At 36.5% G+C, this 21,591-nt stretch overlaps 1 protein-coding gene across 5 annotated transcripts in view; it reads left to right on the forward strand.

Moving 5' to 3' along the window:
• LOC123551416 (unconventional myosin-VI-like) overlaps positions 1 to 21,591 on the forward strand; it is an 87,076-nt gene that overhangs the window by 33,578 nt on the left and 31,907 nt on the right. For all 5 annotated transcript variants that reach the window (XM_053540905.1, XM_053540904.1, XM_053540906.1 and 2 more), the window contains 13 exons: positions 1,252 to 1,409; positions 4,558 to 4,649; positions 5,196 to 5,268; positions 5,572 to 5,699; positions 9,575 to 9,670; positions 10,006 to 10,197; positions 10,550 to 10,643; positions 11,001 to 11,131; positions 11,477 to 11,684; positions 12,910 to 13,000; positions 13,600 to 13,750; positions 18,827 to 19,044; positions 21,060 to 21,138. In XM_053540905.1, the coding sequence (XP_053396880.1) occupies positions 1,252 to 1,409; positions 4,558 to 4,649; positions 5,196 to 5,268; positions 5,572 to 5,699; positions 9,575 to 9,670; positions 10,006 to 10,197; positions 10,550 to 10,643; positions 11,001 to 11,131; positions 11,477 to 11,684; positions 12,910 to 13,000; positions 13,600 to 13,750; positions 18,827 to 19,044; positions 21,060 to 21,138 (1,711 nt within the window). The remainder of the gene's footprint in view (positions 1 to 1,251; positions 1,410 to 4,557; positions 4,650 to 5,195; positions 5,269 to 5,571; positions 5,700 to 9,574; positions 9,671 to 10,005; positions 10,198 to 10,549; positions 10,644 to 11,000; positions 11,132 to 11,476; positions 11,685 to 12,909; positions 13,001 to 13,599; positions 13,751 to 18,826; positions 19,045 to 21,059; positions 21,139 to 21,591) is intronic.

Genomic DNA, 21,591 nt, shown 5'->3' on the forward strand with positions numbered 1-21,591 from the left:
TCTAGATAAATGATGTTATGGTATTACTTTCGGTTAATCAAACATGCAGAACTACCTTAAGATCAAGTCTTTTGCATATATATGACGTTGCGTACGTTGTTGGCAAACATCGGAAATTTTTCAGTTTCTTTCACTTCAGTGTTTCATGAAATTCGTTTTAGAAATACGGTTGTTTATCTTCTTATATCACAAGAAAGGCAAAACAATCGCCCTGTTAGTAAATGTGATCGCATTTACATTTAACAATTAGTAAAAATTTAATTCGACATAGAATCATAAAAAACAACACAAAAACGACATGTAAGATGTAGCAGAATTTACCAATGCGCATCATTTAACGGCTTGGTAAATTCATAAAGTTATTTTTTTCCATCAAATAAGAAGACTCGGTGACGTGACGTTAACTATATTTGACGTCATTGCAGTCATTTGCTGTTCAGTACTTCCTGTAGAAAACAGGACGCAAAAGACAAATCCAACTGAAAACGTAAGATTTTATGTCTTTTCTCGACAGGATTTGTTAAAATTTCTGTATTTTCTTTAACTATTTTATGCTTTCTATAATACTTATTTTGACAAAAAGTACATAAATTCTACTTTTGAGTTAGTAAGATTTTGTCCTATTTTGACTTTGATAATGGCGTTTAATATATGTATACTTTAATCTAGCCGCGATGTCATACGTGTCAAAAAATGCAAAAAATAAAATGACGAAGTTGTTACGTGCTAAAGATATATGTATGTGTTAACAAAACTTCGACTACATTCTGAAAGTACATACAGTTGTCTGCAAATTGATATGCATAAGTCTTACGTTGAATATGACTTTTATTAAATTTAACACATTAAGATTGCAAAATCTAGCCGAGATGTCACAGCCATGAAATTAATGTAACGTCGACGATATGTTTGAAAACTAAATAACGCATACGTATTACAACTGTATCTAAACATCGCAATATAATTCACTGTCTGATAAATAATTTGATTGAATAAATACTATATGTACATCTATATCAAATATTTCCTTAAATATCGAAACGACATAATTTATGTAAACTGTAGTCCAACCACCCCAAGGAATCCCTGTAACGTCAAAACGGCTAAAAACGACGATAACGTCAGTTACGCTAATGTACGCCAACAATGAGCGTAACGTCTTATATATATATATTTGTGGAGCAGCTTTGTTGAAGAAAGTTCAATAGAAGTTATGTTTAAAAATCAACTATATGTGTATTGTTACCACAGGGTTCCACTGAAAAAGTATGAAGCATCAAGTGCACGAGATGCCCTAGCGAAGGCTGTGTATTCTAGACTGTTTGACTACATTGTGTTGAGAGTAAACAAAGCCATTCCTTTTGCAAGCTCATGCAGTTTCATTGGTCTTCTGGATATTGCTGGCTTTGGTAAGATTTCAGTTTTCATTCCTCTGTCACCATAAGACAGTCGGTATTTAAATGTTGGTTTTTGTGCTCCCTAAAATAGTGAGGGGTGGGGGTGGGCGTGCACTTTAGAGTTGCCCTTGTCTGTCAGTCTAGTCTGTCTGTCTGTTGACTGTCTGAATTTGTTGCATGCATATCTCAAAAAGTATTTGATCCAGAGTCATTAGACGTCACAGGATTGTCATTCAGCATAAAGTTGTGCACCTGGTGTTTTAATTGGGATTTTGCAAAGCCACACCACAGTTATGGCCCTTGACATACTCAAAATATGCATAGAAAGGGGTTTTAAGGTTGTGTCATATGTATCTCAAAAAGCATTTGACCCAGTATGGAAATATTATGCAGCATGGGAACTTGCACAGCTTTGGTTTTAAACATGCATAAAAGGGCATAAAAGTTTGTTTGGCCTGCACCTCAAAGTGTTTGACTTAGAGTTGTAATATTACAGGAAAGTTATATGGCTTGAGAAGTTGTGCCCCTGATGTTCTATTTGGGATTTCACTCTGCCAGACCAGAGTTATGGTACTTAATGTGTATTCTTTCACACATAAAGTGCTTAAAAGTTTGTGTATATATCTTTAAAAATAATACATCTAGTCATGGAAACATGCAGGAATATTACTCAGCATGTAAATTTATGCTCCAGAGTTTTGTTTTGGATTTCACTCGGCAAGACCAGGGTAATTGCCTGTGACTTAGTGAAAAACAACCTTTAAGGGCATAAAAGTTAAATTACATGTATGTCAAAAAGTATTTGTGTCATGAAACATTAGAGGATTATTAAATAGCATGTGTGGGCACCTGATGTTCTGTTTAGGATTTCACTGAGCGAGACCAGAGTTATGGACATTTGAAGTGCTTAAAAGTTCATGATGCAATTATTTTTAAAGATATTTCATCTAGAGTCATGAAACCGTGTACAGTGACAGGAAGTGGTCTAGTTATAACCCCACTTTCGGGGGGATGGGGCGGGGGTGGCCCATATAGATTTGCCCTTGTCCGTCCGTCCTTCCGAGAATGTTGTGCTGCGCCTAGCTCCAAAAGTATTTGACCTAGAGTCACAAAACTTTACAGGAATGTTGGTCAGCATGTGTAGTTGTGCACCTGGGGTTTCGCCTCTGGATTCATTCAGTCATTTATGAGTTATGGCCCCTGAATTTGTAAAAATTGGTCATTTTAGTGTTGTGTCGCGCCTAGCTCCAAAAGTATTTGAAGTAGAGTCACAAAACTTTACAGGAATGTTGATCAGCCTGTGTAGTTGTGCACCTGAGGTTTCACGTCTGGATTCATTCAGTATTGTAGGAGTTATGGCCCCTGACTTAGTAAAAAATTGTCATTTTAATGTTGTGTCGCACGTAGCTCCAAAAGTATTTGACCTTGAGTCAACAAACTTTACAGGAATGTTGATCAGCATGTGCAGTTGTGCACCTCGGGTTTCGCATCCAGATTCATTCAGTCGTATAGGAGTTATGGCCCCTGACTTAGTTAAAAATTGGTCATTTTGATGTTGTGTCGCACCTAGCTCCAAAAGTATTTGAAGTAGAGTCACAAAACTTTACAGGAATGTTGATCAGCCTGTGTAGTTGTGCACCTGAGGTTTCACGTCTGGATTCATTCAGTATTGTAGGAGTTATGGCCCCTGACTTAGTAAAAAATTGTCATTTTAATGTTGTGTCGCACGTAGCTCCAAAAGTATTTGACCTTGAGTCAACAAACTTTACAGGAATGTTGATCAGCATGTGCAGTTGTGCACCTCGGGTTTCGCATCCAGATTCATTCAGTCGTATAGGAGTTATGGCCCCTGACTTAGTTAAAAATTGGTCATTTTGATGTTGTGTCGCACCTAGCTCCAAAAGTATTTGACCTAGAGTCACCAAAGTTTACAGGAATGTTGGTCAGCATGTGCAGTTGTGCACCTGGGGTTTCACATCCGGATTCTTTCAGTCATGTAGGAGTTATGGCCCCTGACTTAGTTAAAAAATTGTCATTTTAATGTTGTGTAGCGCGTAGCTCCAAAAGAATATGACCTAGAGTCACCAAAGTTTACAGGAATGTTGGTCAGCATGTGCAGATGTGCACTTGGGGTTTCACGTCCAGATTCATTCAGTATTGTAGGAGTTATGGCCCCTGACCTTGGAAAAAATTTGTGTCCTTTGTCATTTAGTGGGGGCATCTGTGTCCCATGCACACATTTCTAGTTTTTATGCCCCCACTTTTGGAGGGGCATATAGATTTGCCCTTGTCCGTCCGTCCTTCCGTCCGTCTGTCCTTCCGAGAATGTTGTGTCGTGCATAGCTCCAAAAATATTTCACGTAGAGCCACAAAACTTTACAGGAATGTTGGCCAGCATGTGTAGTTGTGCACCTGGGGTTTCGCATCCTGATTCATTCAATCATGTAGGAGTTATGGCCCCTGACTTTGTAAAAATTGGTCATTTTAATGTTGTGTCATGCCTAGCTCCAAAAATATTTGACAAAACTTTACAGGAATGTTGGTCAGCATGTGTAGTTGTGCACCTGGGGTTGATCTGGCACATTTTTTTATCCTTAAATTATCATAGAAATATCACAATGTAAGATAAGATGATTACACAAGTTCATACTATTTTCTAGGGTTGTTTCAGTTTAAATATTAATACTCAGAACTTCAAAGTTCACCCATGATGACATTTTGCCACATATGAAAACAATGTTGCCTTCATAAACAGAAAAAAAACAACAACAAAGACAATCACCAGTTGACATCAAAATGACACATCTAATCATATGAAGTTATGATGATGTGAAGTTAGTCTTTCAGCAATCAATAGTGAAAACTATAGTGACATCCTTGCAGATTAAGTTCACTGTGTAGTGCAAAGGCTTATCATTGCTTAGTGACAGAAATAATAACTTGTGACCAAAATAACGTCAGTGACGTGCGGTGATCTTTGTTATCATACTTCCTGTGCATGTTCATATCACTTTAAGTTAGCGATTATTTTTCATATTTTCAAAACTTACTGCAAATAGTACAAGGTACTTGGGCTGGAAGTTTTGTTGTTTTCATTGTACACATTTTATGGTTCCAGTGACATTACTTTTGGATCAGCCCATGTAATTGTGTTTTTCAGAGTATTTCCAGGTGAATAGCTTTGAGCAGTTTTGTATCAACTACTGTAATGAGAAACTGCAACAGTTCTTCAATGACAGAATTCTGAAAGAGGTAAGGAAATATATAAATTAGGTTTTATAGCTTTTTTTACCAGAGTTCTGAAAGTCACTGACTATTAATCACTTGCCCTCGCCCATTTAAGTTTGAGCCCATTTTGGGCCGTCATTTGAGACAGCTTTTCACCTGGCTAGCGGAACGTTTGTTGTTCTAGCTTAGTTTCAGTCAAAATTGTTATTTCGGGTAACTTTTTTAAAATGAGAGTTTTGTTTGCATTGGGATTTTATTTAGTGGATAGACACAACCAGTTTCCTTGAAAAATATGTCCCCTATATCTATAAATCACTTTACAGCAACTCAGTTTTTTGACAGCCAGATTTATAATCGGTAGGTTCCTTAAAAATCTCATGAACTGATATATTTTGAGCACAGTGAAAAATTAATACTATTTAGGAGCTTTAACAGAAATGGTATACATAGTTTATAATAGATATTTCATACTAAATGTTTTTGATGACATTGAAAATGTTCATTGAATGTAAATTTTTAGTTTTTATGTCCAGGATGTGTTATACTAGCATTATGGTTTGAATTTTTCAGGAACAACTTCTGTATGAGAAGGAAGGGCTGAATGTAAAGAAAATCAAATGGACAGATAACTCTGACTGTATAGGTAAACACATTGGAACTATGTTTTCCAATTTGAAAAATAAATAATTATTCCACTTGACATGTAGGTCTAGTGTTAGTTTTCCTGTTTGGTCATTTATCTTTATTCCACTCAACAAGAATGTAATTTTTGATCCATTTATATATGGTTGGAAAATAATTCTATTCAAGCACTTAACATGGACTGTGAAGCACCTTACAGTGATGGATATAAAATGTTGAGCAGTCTAGTAAAGCTGTTTCACAGTAGGTCTGTTACAACATTTTATATAGAAAAGAGATTTGAAATGCTGTGTTGATGTTTCAGAATTGATAGAGCAGAAGAGTAAGGGTATATTTGACCTTCTTGATGAGGAGAGCAAACTGCCAACACCTAAACCTGATCACTTCACAATGGAAGTACATAACAGGAACAAGGACCATTTCAGACTCAGTGTAAGTTTCATACTGGACACAGTAGAAAATATTGTGCAACCTTTTCAGGTTCTGCAGGGTATACAGTTCCTTAAAGCAAAGCTGAATGGAAGACTGAAATTTGTTTGTTTTTCATGTGCAGGAGAAATGGAAATTGTTATGGGAACACATGCTGTGGTAGAGATGTGGGGGTGGGGGCGGGGGGAGTCTCTTGAGGTGGAGGCAGGGGACTGGGTGCCATCAACAGGAGTTGTTGGCACTCTAATTTGAGCAAATTTTATCCATTGTTCACCAAATTTTTGGGTCAAGTTTGATACCATGCTGCATCCCCGTAATCTGTGAAGTTATGGCTCTTGAATTACTCAAAATTGCAAAACTTGACAGTTTGCTTATAACTTGAGCAGTCCTTCTCCAGTATTCACCAGACTTAGTCACAATGTTTATAGGCTAAATATGTCAGCCAAGTTTGATAATCAGCTTGATCCATCAAGTCTCTGGAGTTATGACCCAAGTTACTCAATATTGTGAAAATTGACGGAGTCTGCTCTCTAACTTGAGCAGTTCGAATCCAGTTTTTGCCAGACTGGGTCAAAATTATTTTCGAGGATATGTCAGCCAATTTCCATAACCATCCAGATTGTCTCTGAAATTATGGCCCTTGAATTACTGAAATAAGTGAAAATTGACAGTGTCTGCTCTCTGCTTGAGTAGTTCTTATCTAGTTCTCACCAAACTTGGTCACAATGTTTATGGGCATAATATCTCACTCATGTATGATAACCAGCCAGATAGTCTTAGTCACTCTGTAGTTATGGCACTTTAATTACTTAAAATTGTGAAAATTGCATGTCCGCTATATAACTTAGGTAGTATTCACCAGACTTAGAATGCTGGATAGTCTGCAGGTTATGGTTAAGAAGAAGTGAAGACTTATAAGAAATGTATCCAGGTGCAAAAAAATGGAATAATTATGTAGAAAATGTATCCATATGCATAGAATTTTGGCATCTATAATAGATGCAAAGAAATTTAGCATATATAGAAAAGGTATCCAGAAGCAAAGAAATTTGGCATGCAAGAAATGTATCAAGATGCAAAGAAATTTAGTATATATAATTCAGGAGTATATGCAGTTCATTTTATTCTGTTGAGACAATGCATGTTTTTTTGTGTTACAACATATACAGAATCCCGAGGGATTGGTTGGTGCCCGAGCCTGTAGGGCGAGGGTACCAACGTATCCCGAGGGATTCTGAAAATGTTATAACACAAAGTGAACATGTGTTAATGCTATTCTAGCATAAAACATAAAAAAAGATCATTAATAAATAAATCCATTCTACCTCAACGTCATAAAATTTCCATGAAATGCGCGGGAAGAGCTGAGTTGTTTTTTCACGTTGACGTAATTTCCATTCGAATTATCCGTTTTGGGGCCATAATACGTTTACGCTTTGCCACGGAACGTGCATATATAAAAAGGTTGTATAACAGCGCATGAGCGTGAGAATCTCTATGTTAATACATGTTTTCTCTCTTTTTAAAACACCCCCAAAAAGTGTCGACAACAGCAGTTTTATGCTAGAATAAACATGTAGACCACAATGTTACTAGACATTGGCTTGTTTTTCCAACATTCGATAATTAATGTCAATGTTGCAGTGTTCGAAGTCGATCTGTTCTCATTAAATTTATTGGCACATATATGAGTGATGTATGAAGGATTTGTCTATTTCATTGTTAGAATATAATTCTAACATGACTCGATTTGATTTCCAGTTAAACAAAGAAGGAAATCAAGCTCTGTATATTCTGCGATAAACAACGGTTGACGCGCGGACCGGTAAGAGAGCATTATGACGTCAATTATGACATCAAATTGCCTCATGACGTCCGATACATTACTCCTCGTGTAAATGAATTCCAACATAATAGTTATTATAATATGTCAATGAGCATGTCAGAATGAAAACAATCAAGCCCTTCTTGTGATTTATCGTCTAATTTACCACAGTTCATCATTCAGATGCTTCAGTATTTAACCACTCGGGCTAGCGCCCTCGTGGTTCAGTTCCTACGCATCTGAACTCTGAACCACTCTGCGCAGGTGTTATGTCTCCTCCACTCCCACTGGGGGAGACATTGTTTTTGCCCTGTCCGTCCATCACATTTAATTTCCGATCAATAACTGGAGAACCATTTGACCTAGAACCTTCAAACTTCATAGGGTGACAGGGCTTATGGTGTAGACGACCCCTGTTGTTTTTAGGGTCACTTCATCAAAGGTCATGGGGGCCTGAACATGGAAAACCATTCCCGATCAATAACTTGAGAACCACTTGACCCAGAATGTTAAAACTTCATAGGATGACTGGACATGCAGAGTAGATGACTAAACTATTGAGTTTTGGGTCACTCTATTAAAGGTCAAGGTCGCAGCAGACAGAACATGGAAATCCATTTCTGGTCAATAACTTGAGGACCATTTGACCTAGAACCTTCAAACTTCATAGGGTAATAGGGCTTATAGAGTAAAACTTCATAAGATGATTTGTCATGCAGAGTACATGACCCCTAATGATTTTGGGGTCACTCTGTTAAAGGTCAAGGTCACGGGCTTGAATATGGAAAACCATTTCCGATCAATAACTTGAGAACCACCTGACCCAGAATGTCGAAACTTCATAGGATGATTGGTCATGCAGAGTAGATGACCCCTTTTGATTTTGGGGTCACTCTGTTAAAGGTCAAGGTCAAAGGAGCACGAACATGGAAAACAATTTCCGATCAGTAACTTGAGAACCACTTGACCCAGAATCTTGAAACTTCATAGGATGATTGGACATGCAGAGTAGATGACCCCTATTGATTTTGGGGTCACTCTATTAAAGGTCAAGGTCAAAGGAGCACGAACATGGAAAACCATTTCCGGTCAGTAACTTCAGAACCACCTGACCAAGAATGTTGAAACTTCTTAGCATGATTGGACATGCAGAGTAGATGACCCCTATTGAGTTTTGGGTCACTCTATTAAAGGTCAAGGTCGCAGCAGACAGAACATGGAAATCCATTTCTGGTCAATAACTTGAGGACCATTTGACCTAGAACCTTCAAACTTCATAGGGTAATAGGGCTTACAGAGTAGATGACCCCTTTTGTTTTTGGGGTCACTCTATCAAAGGTCAAGGTCACAGGGGTATGAACATAGAAAACGCTTTCCATCAGTAACTTGAGAACCACTTGACCCAGAATGTTGATACTTCATAGGATGGTTGGACATGCAGAGTAGATGACACTATTGATTTTGGGGTCACTCGATCAAAGGCCAAGGTCTCAGGGGCCTGAACATAGAAAACCGTTTCCAATTCATGGCTTGAAAACCACTAGGCCCAGAATGTTGAAACTTAGTGGAATGGTTGGACATGCCAAGTAGATGATCCCTATTGCAGTTTTTGATAAAGTCAAATATCTCTGTTACTATCAAAGCTTTTGACTTGAAACTTAGAATACTTGTTTACCGTCAAAGTCTACACCAGGAGAAACAATCCCCATAACTCTGCTTTGAATTTTGACAGAATTATGTCCCTTTTTAACTTAGAATTTTTTGTTAAAATTTTTGATAAAGTCAGAAATCTGTTACTATTAAAGCTTTTGACTTGAAACTCAAAATAGTTATTTACTATCAAAGTCTACACCAGGAGACACAATTCCCATAACTCTGGTTTGAGTTATGTCCCTTCTTAACTTGGATTTTTTTTACTGGCAAAGCTCTAATTCAGAGTCAAGCACTGAGAAAAGTGCTCTTGTTGAAGAGTGATATAAAGGTTGTAAAAAGTTATTTTTCAAACATAGAATATGAAATTTGATTGATCATTGTCTGTTCCCCAATATTTTAGATTCCAAGGAAATCCAAACTGAAGTCACATCGAGATGTACGTGATGACGAGGGTTTCCTCATCAGACATTTTGCTGGTGCTGTCTGCTACCATACTGTAAGTTATAAGTTACGTCTTTTCCATGTTGAATATGTATGCCTCTTTCTCTGTACCATCAGAGTTGCCACTGATTTCAGACTTTAGCAATCTTTAAATTGCAGTGTCCATCTGCTAGTTATATTCAAGCAGTTTCTTTTGAAAATAAGAAGTATAGATTTTATCATGATTGAAAATAAAACACATTAATTTTTTAGAGTTGTTAGTAAATTAAAACAAAATTATGTCATATGGGTGACTTCCTATCCAGACTATCTTTACATAAATGCCATCAGTTGAGGCAGCTCTGGAATGAAAAAGAAATAAAAGCTTTACATCTTCATTGTCAATTTTAGGCCCAGTTTATAGAGAAGAACAACGATGCCCTTCATGCATCCCTGGAGTTCCTGTTCCGAGAGAGCAACAACAAACTACTGAAGCAGATGTTTGAGGCTGTAGAAGTCTCAACTGGCAAGTTGAACTTTATCAGCGTTGGAAGCAAGTTCCGGTCACAGCTTGTTGTTCTCATGGAAAAACTTAAAGCAACTGTAAGTGTTAAATGTTTTGGCATCAGTAATTCAACTGATTGAACTCCTGGGCTTTACCGGAACTCCAAGACATTTAATAAAACTTTAGTCAGCAGCATTTAAAATAAAACTATTGATGTACATATACAATGGAACTGTGCAGAATGAAATATTTACAAGTTGACGTTCAGAAAATAGGATTGTCTCTTTATATTGATCTAAGTTAACGGTCTTACTTAAGAAATTGATGATAATTTGAGATATAAGAATCTTTTAGATGCAAATAATATTTTAACATTTTAATCCATTGAAAAAGAAAAACAGCTGGTGTGGATTTACTTGAATCTGTATGAAAGGTTTCTGTTTATTACAGGGGACAAACTTTGTACGATGTATCAAGCCTAACAGTAAAATGGCGGACCATCTGGCTGAGGGGGCATCTATAATGAGTCAGCTGGAATGCGCAGGTATCATTTATACCCTTCTACTATACAAAATAGAAAGTATTATGCCATATAGTAGGGGTTTTATATAGTAAAAGGGGCCTCACCGGCTGAATGGTCAAAATCACTTGCCTCTTATCCTGTGGACTTGGGTCCTACCCCGGTTATTGTGCCTGAAATAAGGTGTGGAGAGACACCTGGGGGTCTTCCTCCACCATTACTTCTGCAAAGTCACCATATTACCTACCATGTTTTTGTGATTTACAGTTAAGCAGAATAACAGTTTGCTACTTCAGATATTTCAGTTTGCAGAATTGAAAATGAGTGAATATGATCAAATTATAATCTGACATAACTTACTTACTTATTATGATGTTTCAGGTATGAATGCTGTGTTAGACCTCATGCAGCAAGGTTTTCCTTCAAGAACACAGTTCTCGGAGTTGTACAATATGTATAAGAAGTACCTGCCCCCAGATCTAGCTCGTCTTGATCCTAGACTGTTCTGCAAGGTAAAGTTATTTTAAACTTACTGCATAAAAGTAACATTGTTCTGTTCTGTGTTGTTTTTCAGTAGGAAGGATTAAGAGTTGTATGGGCATTATACTTAGGTCAAATTATACTGAAAGTCATGAGCAAATCTCCATAATGGGCCATTTAAGACTTTCGTTATAAAACTCATTTTGGAGGACAAATTAACATATATAATATATTGCGTTTTGAAGGTAGAAGTTTTTAATGTGTTCAGCTTCAGCATGCTTCAAAACTATATCATTTTGAATGTAGTGTAGATTCCCACAAACATTTATTGAGTCAAATAGGGATTGTGATTCAAAATTGCATTTATTTATTTACAGGCATTGTTTAAAGCCCTTGGTCTGAATGAAAACGATTTCAAGTTTGGTTTGACCAAAGTATTCTTCAGACCGGGAAAGTTTGCTGAGTTTGACCAGATAATGAAGAGTGACCCAGAGAATCTGGCGGCCCTCATCGCCAAGGTGCGCCGCTGGCTTCTGTGCTCGAGGTGGAAGAAAGCACAGTGGTGTACTCTGTCTGTCATCAAACGTAAGCATGGTCTTACACACATACTCACTCATTTATTTTATGTGTACATAGTTGTACTCGCCATCACTAATCTCGCGTCATCACTAATTTCGAGGTGTCTAAGTTGCGCCACCTACACGCTGTTTGCATGTCGAAGTTCATGACCTATTTTACACATGCTAGAGAAAAACGTTCTTGCCTACAGTTACCTTGGTAAGGATCTGTCCATATTTATTAAAATAATATTTTTCAGGTATCTACTGCAGAAATTAAAAAAATATCCATTAATTGAGCAAATATTTGCAATGTTTACAAGGTCCTGTAATAGCCATTCGGCATTTGCCCTCATTAATTATGCGAATTAAGTCCCGCCCATTGGTTAGAGAACACCGAATTTTACGTAACATCGTTCAGGCTACTAGACAAAAATGAATGAAATATCAGTATCAGGCTATCAAAACGTCTTAAGCTTGACGGAGGAGGAGATGGGGCCCCAGGACCATCTTCTCTAAATATGCCCACAATACTGAACAGTGAATTGGAACATGGTAACTAAGTATCAGGTAGAAAATAATCAGTTATTGTACCAAAGTTAGGCTCTGATAAATTATGACCACGCCCGCGGCCTTGTGGTTTACTTGCAAAATATCAAGTGTGCCAAGATGAGCTTATTTACGATAATGCCAATGTTAACAGTTCATATAAAGCATTTAAACTGATGTTTAATGACTTTTGACTGTTACTGTTAGACTTAGGCAGTTTTTTAATGTTTAAATAATATTTAGTGTTCTTTAGCCTATGATATTTTTGATTGCCACAGTTGTTAAAGTATACCGCGAAATTAGTGATGTGGCATCACATGATGACAGTGGCTGACTTGTTGTTTGAAGTACACATGATTATGTCTTGGATGAGATCTGATTCATTTTTCACACAGTTTTTTGATGCATATGACATGAAATACTGTGGTAAAGATCAAAAATACTCAGTTGTGTTGCTTTTTGTTTAATGTTGTTAAGTCGAATGTCAAGTGCTGCGACAATACAGATGAACAATATACTGGGTATTAATTGTTTATTTATAAAAATATGAAATTTGAGCATAAGTCATCCAATAGTATTTTGAAAGATTAATATTTTTATTAGGTGCACACACTAGAGCCTACAGTCTTGCTACAACTTGATATGCTTCACAGTTGCCATGTCACATTAAATGATAGCTCAAGTCATTACTTTGTGGTTTTCAGTAAAGAACAAAATTATATGGAGAAAAGAGAGACTTGTTACCATCCAGAAAACAGTTAGAATGTGGACAATTGCCAGAAAATTCAAACCCAAGTAAGTTTTCTTAAAAAAAAATAACACTTAAAAGTTGTCACAATGTAAATGAGAAACTCTCAGACTCGGAATAAGTAGTTGAACTGTATATTGGGTAATAGTCACGATGGTTTTGTTTGTTTATATGAGCAAGCAGGGCAGTACTGTAGACTGGTTTATGTTTGCTTTTATGAGCAAGCAGAGCAGTACTGTAGACTGGTTTATGTTTTCAGTTTTGGCAATTCTCATAACTGACAGAAATTGATTAGTACATTAGTACAATAGATAATTAATAAAGAAACAAATAATAATAAAAGTAATTTGGGAATATTAACGAAAATAAAACCATTGTGAATATTACCCAGTCTACATAAGTGAATTCGGAACACTGAATATTTAACGTCATTATCTCAGAATACATAACTGTGAAAATGAAATTCCTAACAACACCTTTGTTGCTGTTGTGTATGAAACCTTACCTACTGTGCCTCTGTACTAGGTTGATGAAACCATGGACAAATTGCACTCTGTAACCCACAGTTTTGAATACGGGGTCAGACTAGTAGATCTTATAGATACAGATATATTATGATTTCATTAAATGTTTCTGTTTTGCTCAGATATGAAGTAATTACGAAGGTGAAGGCCACAATGAGCCAGTTGACCTTGATGAATGACATTGTATCGAAGATGAAGAAGGACAAGGAATCAGCTGCCTCCAAGGTCAAGGAGATTGAGACTGCTCTCACTGGTCTTATTCACAAAATCAGGGTACATATTTTTAAATACCTTATTAAGTTTTAGACAAAACATTTTTTTTTTAAAAGAGGTCAAAACCTAGGACACTAAGTCAAATCATATAAAAACCTTGTTAACGTTCTAGAGGCCACATTTTCTGTTTTATCTTTAAACTTTGTCTTTATAGAATATAGGTCATATTCAAAACTGAATTACCTGAGGTCAAAAACTAGATTACTAGGTTAAATCATACAAAAACCCTGTTTACACTTAAGGAACCACACTTTCTATTAGATCTTCATAAATCGTTGTCAGAATGTTTGTCTCTATAAATAGCAACCACAGCTGATTTTTCAAAGTAGCTTAACCAATGTTTTAAAAACATATTCATATTCTGCTTAAATAATCAAACAAAGAACTTTTTAAATTTTTGAAATATCTTAAAAAATAAAAAAGTTATGAAGATTTGAAATTTCTTAAAACGTCATTTTTTCTGGAATTTTTCCTCTATATAAATAATAAGGAACTGATTCGCAGTCGCGGACCGTTAAAACTCTTATGTTTACATTAATGTTTGGTCTTCCACTCATTTTAAATGATAAGTAGCTGAAATTTGGCATACTTATGGTATTTTTCCTGTAGAATACATTTCTGGTGTCTGTTTTGGCATAAGGTGTATAGTTGCCTTTATATTTCACTTACAATGAGACATGGTTACGATTTTTTTTTTATTTTCTTGTTATATCTCGACTCCAACGCTGTCCAAGTTCAAGTATGTTACCATATTCTCACTGTTTTTTTTCACAAGACATACAAGACATAATGTATAGGACTAGGATTCTCAAATAAAGCATATAAAAACTAAATCTATCATTTTAATTAAGAAATTTAATGTATCAGATATTCCAGCAGACTGGCAAAATGGCTTAGACCGGTCATGACTCCAGATGTAATTCTGAAAAACATAGTGTAAACTGTATCATTATACAGTGGAGTCCGCTTATTTGCATACCCAATTTGTCAAAGCAAAATATGCGAATAACCGGGCTATTCGTTTATCCGAATATACGTATATGGCTTCTGTTTCGGTATGCTTCGGCTGCTCTAGGAGCAGTGGTTATTACTTTGAATCAATACGGCAACATTAATTAGAAAATGTGTCACTAATGGAGTGATTAATCATACCTGTGTATGTTTTAAACAGATAAAGCTGTAAACGACAATATTTTTTATTTACCACTGACTGGAATTTACCCGCGAATCGTACAGATATCAAAACGCCATGCTGGTAATTTTCCATTCCACGAGCACGTGCGACCTATCGTAATGCCTAACTTACAACGCCGTTACTTTTGTTCATTGACACGTATACAAAAAACGCGCGTCACGCATTCAATTTTTTATTTTATCGCTTCAAATTTTCAACACCGATTGAGAAGTAATATAGTTTGAATTCTATAACGATTTAAAAAAGGTTTTAACAGAAATGTTGGCAAAATTCTATAAAAACGGTCGAATTTTCATAAAATTACTTGCAAAATTTCAAACAGCGCGATCCTAAGTACTTATTACTTTCTAAAAGTAAATAGATGATACAAACTATGGGCATAAAATTCAGACTTTTGACCAGAAAGTGCAAAAAACAGAATAGAAAAATCTTAAATAATGAAAAGGCAGCAGCAATTTAAAAATATGAAGTAAAACGATTTTTGCACAGATTTCTGTTACGCGACCTCGTGAACGTACATAGAAAATGCGGTTAAAAACAAAACAATAATGTTGTTGCGTATTTTTAATAAGTTTTGAATGAATCTTTGTACATGTACATGTATTTTTTGACACGACACTTTATAATAAGATATTCTTCTCAAACCATTTTGTAATTTCCTTCAGGACAAATAGGTCACAGGGGTAAGAAATCCGCTATTATAGTTTGACACGTTTACCTGTCATTTTATACGGGATATTGCACATTTGCTTTAACAAATTAAAAAGAAGCTTTTTAGCTCGACTATTCATAGAATAGTGAGCTATTGCACTCGCCCATGCGTCGGCGTCGGCGTCGGCATCTGCGTCCGCGTCCGCGTCCCGATTTTGGTTAAGGTTTTGTATGTAAGCTGGTATCTCAGTAACCACTTGTGGGAATGGATTGAAACTTCACACACTTATTCACTGTGATGAACTGATCTACATTGCACAGGTTCCATAACTCTATTTTGCTTTTTTACAAAATTATGCCCCTTTTTCGACTTAGAAATTTTTGGTTAAGGTTTTGTATGTAAGCTGGTATCTCAGTAGTCACTAATGGGAATGGATTGAAACTTCACATACTTCTTCACTATCATGATTTGACATGCACTAAGCAAGTCCCATAACTCTACTCTCTTTTTTTTCAAAATTATGCCCCTTTTTCGACTTAGCAGTTTTTGGTTAAATTTTTGTATGTAATCTGATATCTCAGTATCCACTAATTGGAATGGATTGAAACTTCACACACTTGTTCACTGTCATGATCTAACATGCACTGTGAAGGTCCCATAACTCTACTTGGCATTTTTACAAAATTATGCCCCTTTGACTTAGCACTTTTTTGTTAAGTTTTTGTATGTAAGCTGGTATCTCAGTATCCACAAATTGGAAAGGATTGAAACTTCACACACTTGTTCGCTGTCATGATATGACATGCAGTACAGAGGTTCAATACCTCTACTTTGCATTTTACAAAATTATGCCCCTTTTTCAACTTGTATTCATTCAATTGACAAGGCTGTTGAATAGTCGAGCGTTGCTGTCCTCCGACAGCTCTTGTTTATTGATTGTTACAACACTAGATCTACTTCTCAGCACTTAAGAACCGAGGCGGTACGATCAAACAGTGATGTGCAACATGGCGCGAAAACATGACGTAATGCCACGAAAATCTCGGGGAAACTATACAGCTTTGATCTCCACTTCTAATGTCATGATACCAACAAACTTCCTTTAGCTCTTTGAAGGGGTGTTAATTGATGATGAAAAAAGGCCAATTACATTGTTTATCAACAGAATAATTACCAATAATCGTCAAGGATTTTTTTTTTCGTGGGTGGGGGATGTTACCTGACATTCATTCTGCAAAAACGTACAACAAAAGGTCTTAAATTCTCGTGCAGATCGATAAAAGTGTAACAATACGTCACCTGTACATACTTAACGTATTTAAATTACCAATTTACCTGAGTGATTCACACGTTGACGAATTTGTCACGCACCGATTGTCACCTAGGCGACGTGAAACAGCTGATCGGCTAGAGTAATTCACAGTAAATTTTCAGCATCTTTTGATCATTTTTATCGCTGTTTGTGACCAAATTAGTGGACTTTTAGCCAAATGTTTTATGCAATTAAGCGGGACGGATTAAAAATTCAATGCAATTATGCGAAAAACTTTAAAGGTAATTATATAGGGATCGATCGGTGCTTCAAGTTCGTATGCGAATATCCGGGATATGCGATTAACCGATATGCAATTAAGTGAAACGTACTGTATGACTATACATTTTAAATTATTGTACATATACTTTTCAAATGATTTCCTAAACAAAAATAATATATAATAATCATTAGACACGTGCTATGTATGAACAATTACTATTGAATTGATATTTTCATTTTTTCGTACCCGTTAGGTACGAACAGGTTGAGTACGAAACGCGTATGAAAAATCGTCCTTTTATGCATTGAAATTGCGTAAGTAATAACAATTATTAACAGACTTTAATTGGAAATAAAAACACTTTATTGGAACATTCATTTCTGGGGGCAAATCGTGACTCTTTTCCTTAAATAAGAAAATAATTCATAACGAAAGTGAAATTCCGGTCAGCTGTTCGTCCGCGTTGTTCCGACATTGAATTTTCTCAATAAATATTACTTCTTCTTCGTAGTTTCAGTAAGATATTAATATTTTTTACAGACATACATATTTTCCAAATAAAAATCAGTGGAAATAGGTCTTTTTACATGATTTTCGAGCCGAATCAATCGATTTACCACATTGACCTAATTGATCAATTTTCCAACATGGCGGACCGGCGAGTGAAAAAAAATGGAAGCGGGGAGTTTGAATTTAAAATGAAAATGCGGCATACTTGTAATAGGTTCCGAAACATAACTTTGGTATCGAATTAATTGTTAGGGTTTGTATTTATTAAAAATAAATGTTAATTCAGCGAATATTGTATATTTGGGCGTATTTTTCACGTCAACTTTACGGAACGATTTCTCCGGTTTGGGGGGTCATATGCAAATTTAAGACACACCTACATGTAGGTCGTCCAATCGGCTGTCTTCTGATACAAGTCATATGAATATTAATGAGCACTACGCAACCCACGTTTGCATTTGAAAGGAGTACATATTGCCCGCGGCGAGTAATAAAGCAATTAACAACAAACTGTCAATAAACAGTGGCCAGATTAACTAATTACTGGGGCATCTGGAATGACTGTAAATCAGATTTATGAATGTTTTATACTGTTAGAAAGATAATTTTATCACCTTTTAAATGGTAGTTTTTGTGTTTTTGTAGCATGACAAAAAACGATTTTATGGGGAAAAAAGTACACTAACCCCTAGAAATCACCAGAATTCCAGCTGATAAGCCATTGATTTCTTTATCAGAGGTGGTTGCTACTATAAAATTTAGGTAAAGTTCAAAATTTGATTACTGGAGGTCTAAATCTAGGTCACTAGGTCAAAGCATAGAAAAACATTGTTCACACTGAAGAGGCCACATTTACTACTTTATCTTCATAAAATTCAGTCTGTGTCTGTCTCTTTGAAATCTTAAGGCCACATATTCTAGTTGATTTTCATAAAACTTTGTCAAAATATTTGTCTCTTTGAAATCTAGGTCAGCTTCGAAACTGGACCATCTAGATCAAAAACTAGGTCATTAGGTCAAATCATAGAAAGACATTGTAACACTTAAGAGGTCATATTTTCTACCTGAACTTTATCTGGAGTAAGAACTAGGTCAGGTGAGCAATACTGGACCTTCAGGGCCCTCTTGTTTACTTTTTAAGTCAAAATCTCATTTGTATCCAATTATTTACAACAATATTTTAGACGACTGACATGACGCGAGCTCAGATGGATAATGCACATCAGGATCTTATCAACAAGATGAACCGTAACCTTGACGACCTGAAGAACCAGCTGGAACAACAGAAAGTGAAGGAAGAACAAGAGCGACTGAGGAAAATACAGGAAGAAATGGAGAGGGAGAGAAAGAGGAAGGAAGAAGAGGAGAGAAAGAGGAAACAAGAGGAAGAGGAAAGGAAATTGTAAGTTTTCTGTTCTGTTTAAATATTAGATGCAAGTCATAGAAAGGACCATCCATTGAAATCAATTGATTTTATGTCTATTCAGAATAGAGAGAGCAAAGGGCTAGACATACAGGTTTTTCTTTCACATACACACACAGGTAATACTTTGTTTTTTAGCTCACCTGAACCAAAGGCTCAGTGTGAGCTATTGTGATCGCCCACCTTCCGGCGTCCATCCGTCCACACTTTCCTTTAAACAACATCTCCTCCTAAAGCACCAGTTCAATTTTGATGAAACTTCACAGGAATGATCCTTGGATGGCCCCCTTTCAACATTATAAAAAGAATTGAATTCCACACAGAACTCTGGTTGCCATGGCAACCAAAAAGAAATACTTGAAAAATCTTCTTGTCCAAAACAGCAAGGCATAGAGCCTCGATATTTGGCATGTGACATCATCTAATGGTCCTCTATGAAGACTGTTCAAATTATGCCCTTGGTGTGAAAAGAGGCCCCGCCCCGGAGGTCCCAAATATTACATAGACTTATATAGGAAATTAAAAAAAAAAAAAAATTTTGTCTGAAACCACAAGACCAAGGCCTTTGATATTTTGTATTTAGCATTGCCTTGTGGACCTCTACCAAGATTGTTCAGATTATTACCCTGTGGTGGAAAGAGGCCCTGCCCCGGGGGTCCCAAGTTTTACATAGACAATGGAAAAAATGGACAACAGGAAAAAACTTCAAAACTCTTCTTGTCTGAAACTGCAAGGCCTAGGCTTTTGATATTTGGTATGTTGCGTTGCCTAGTGGTCCTCTATTAAGATTATCCAAATTATGCCCCTGAGTTGAAAAGAGGCCCCACGCAGGGGGTCCCAAGTTTTACGTAAGACTTATATAGGAAAAAAATTTAAAAGTCTTTTTGTCTGAAACCACAAGACCTAGGCCTTTGATATTTGGTGTGTAGCATTGCCTTGTGGTCCTCTACAAAGAATGTTCAAATTATTACCCTGGGGTGAAAAGAGGCCACACCCAGGGGGTCCCAAGTTTTACATAGACTTATGTAGGAAAAAACTTTAAAAATCTTCTTGCCTGAAACTGCAAGGCATAGGCTTTTATATTTGGTATGTTGCATTGCCTAGTGGTCCTTTACCAAGATTGTTCAAATTATGCCCCTGGGGTGAAAAGAGGCCCTGCCCTGGGGGTCCCAAGTTTTACATAGGAAATTTTTTTAAAAATCTTCTTGTCTGAAAGTTCAAGCCTAGGCCTTTGATATTTGGTATGTAGCATTGCCTAGTGGTCCTCTGTTAAGATTATCCAAATTATGCCCCTGAGTTGAAAAGAGGCCCCAACCCGGGGGTCACTTGTTATATGAGTTATATAGGAAAAAATACTTCAAAAATTATCAGATCATATTTCCTAGTCTGTTTAACTATAATTACCTGATGATCCCAAGTGATTAGGGGTTACCTGACTGTGACCTTGACCTACTGACCTTCTTTCTTGTTTTTTAAGATACAGCCTTGAAATTTGGATGACTTTCAGTGACCATGAATGTGACCTACTGATCTACTTTCTTAATATTTTAGCATCAGTTTGACATTTGAAACATGTAGCTCATATTACTCAGGTGAGCTATCCAGGGTCATCATGACCCTCTTGTTAAGATATTTATCATCGGATGCAGTTGGTTCAACATATCATAGATAATCACTTTCATGTTAAGGGCAAAGTTATTGAAGGGGGTCATAATTGTTTGTCTGATGTTATTTGATGCTAATGACTTGGAGAACGACATAGGTCTATGTTTATAATTATGCCCTGTCTGATTCAGTGATAGAAAATCAGCTTAAGATTTCTATTTAAGCAACCATACAAGACATACAGACTGGTTTTAGAGAAAACATCTGTATGTCATGCATAATCGAAAAGGCCATAGGTCAGTTTTTATCAATATTGAGATTTTGATATCATATTGTTCGTCTTGAAAAGCTCTATGTCATTAAGTTTAGTAATACCCTTAAACTTGTAGAAAAGCAGAGATGGAAGCCAAAAGAAAGAAGGAAGAGGAGGAGAGAAAGAAGAGAGAAGCGGAAGAAAAGAAACAGCAGGTAAGCTTAAAGTTTCATATAGCTGTATTGTTCTACCGATGATTTTTGTGTCCCCCAAAATTTGGGGGGTTTGGGGAGGAGGGGGGCATTAGAGTTGCCCTTGTCCGTCCGTCCCAATTTATGTTGTTCATATCTCAAAAAGTATTTGACCCAGACTCATCAAACCTCACAGGATTGTTATTCAGCACAGGGAGCAGTGCACCAGGGGTTATAATTTGGATCTCACACAGTCAGACCAGACCAGAGTTATGGCCCTTGACATAGTCAAAAATAGGCATAAAAAGGGCCTAAGTTTGTCTTGCATGTATCTCAAAAAGTGTATTACCCAGTATTATGAAACATTACAGGAATATTATTCAGCATGTGAAGTTGTGCATCTGGGGTTTTGTAAGAGATATCACTCAGTCAGACCAGAGTTATGGCCCTTGACTTAGTAAAAAAACATACATAAAA

The sequence above is a fragment of the Mercenaria mercenaria genome, chromosome 4, assembly GCF_021730395.1.
Source record: "Mercenaria mercenaria strain notata chromosome 4, MADL_Memer_1, whole genome shotgun sequence".
Taxonomy (NCBI): Eukaryota; Metazoa; Mollusca; class Bivalvia; order Venerida; family Veneridae; genus Mercenaria; species Mercenaria mercenaria.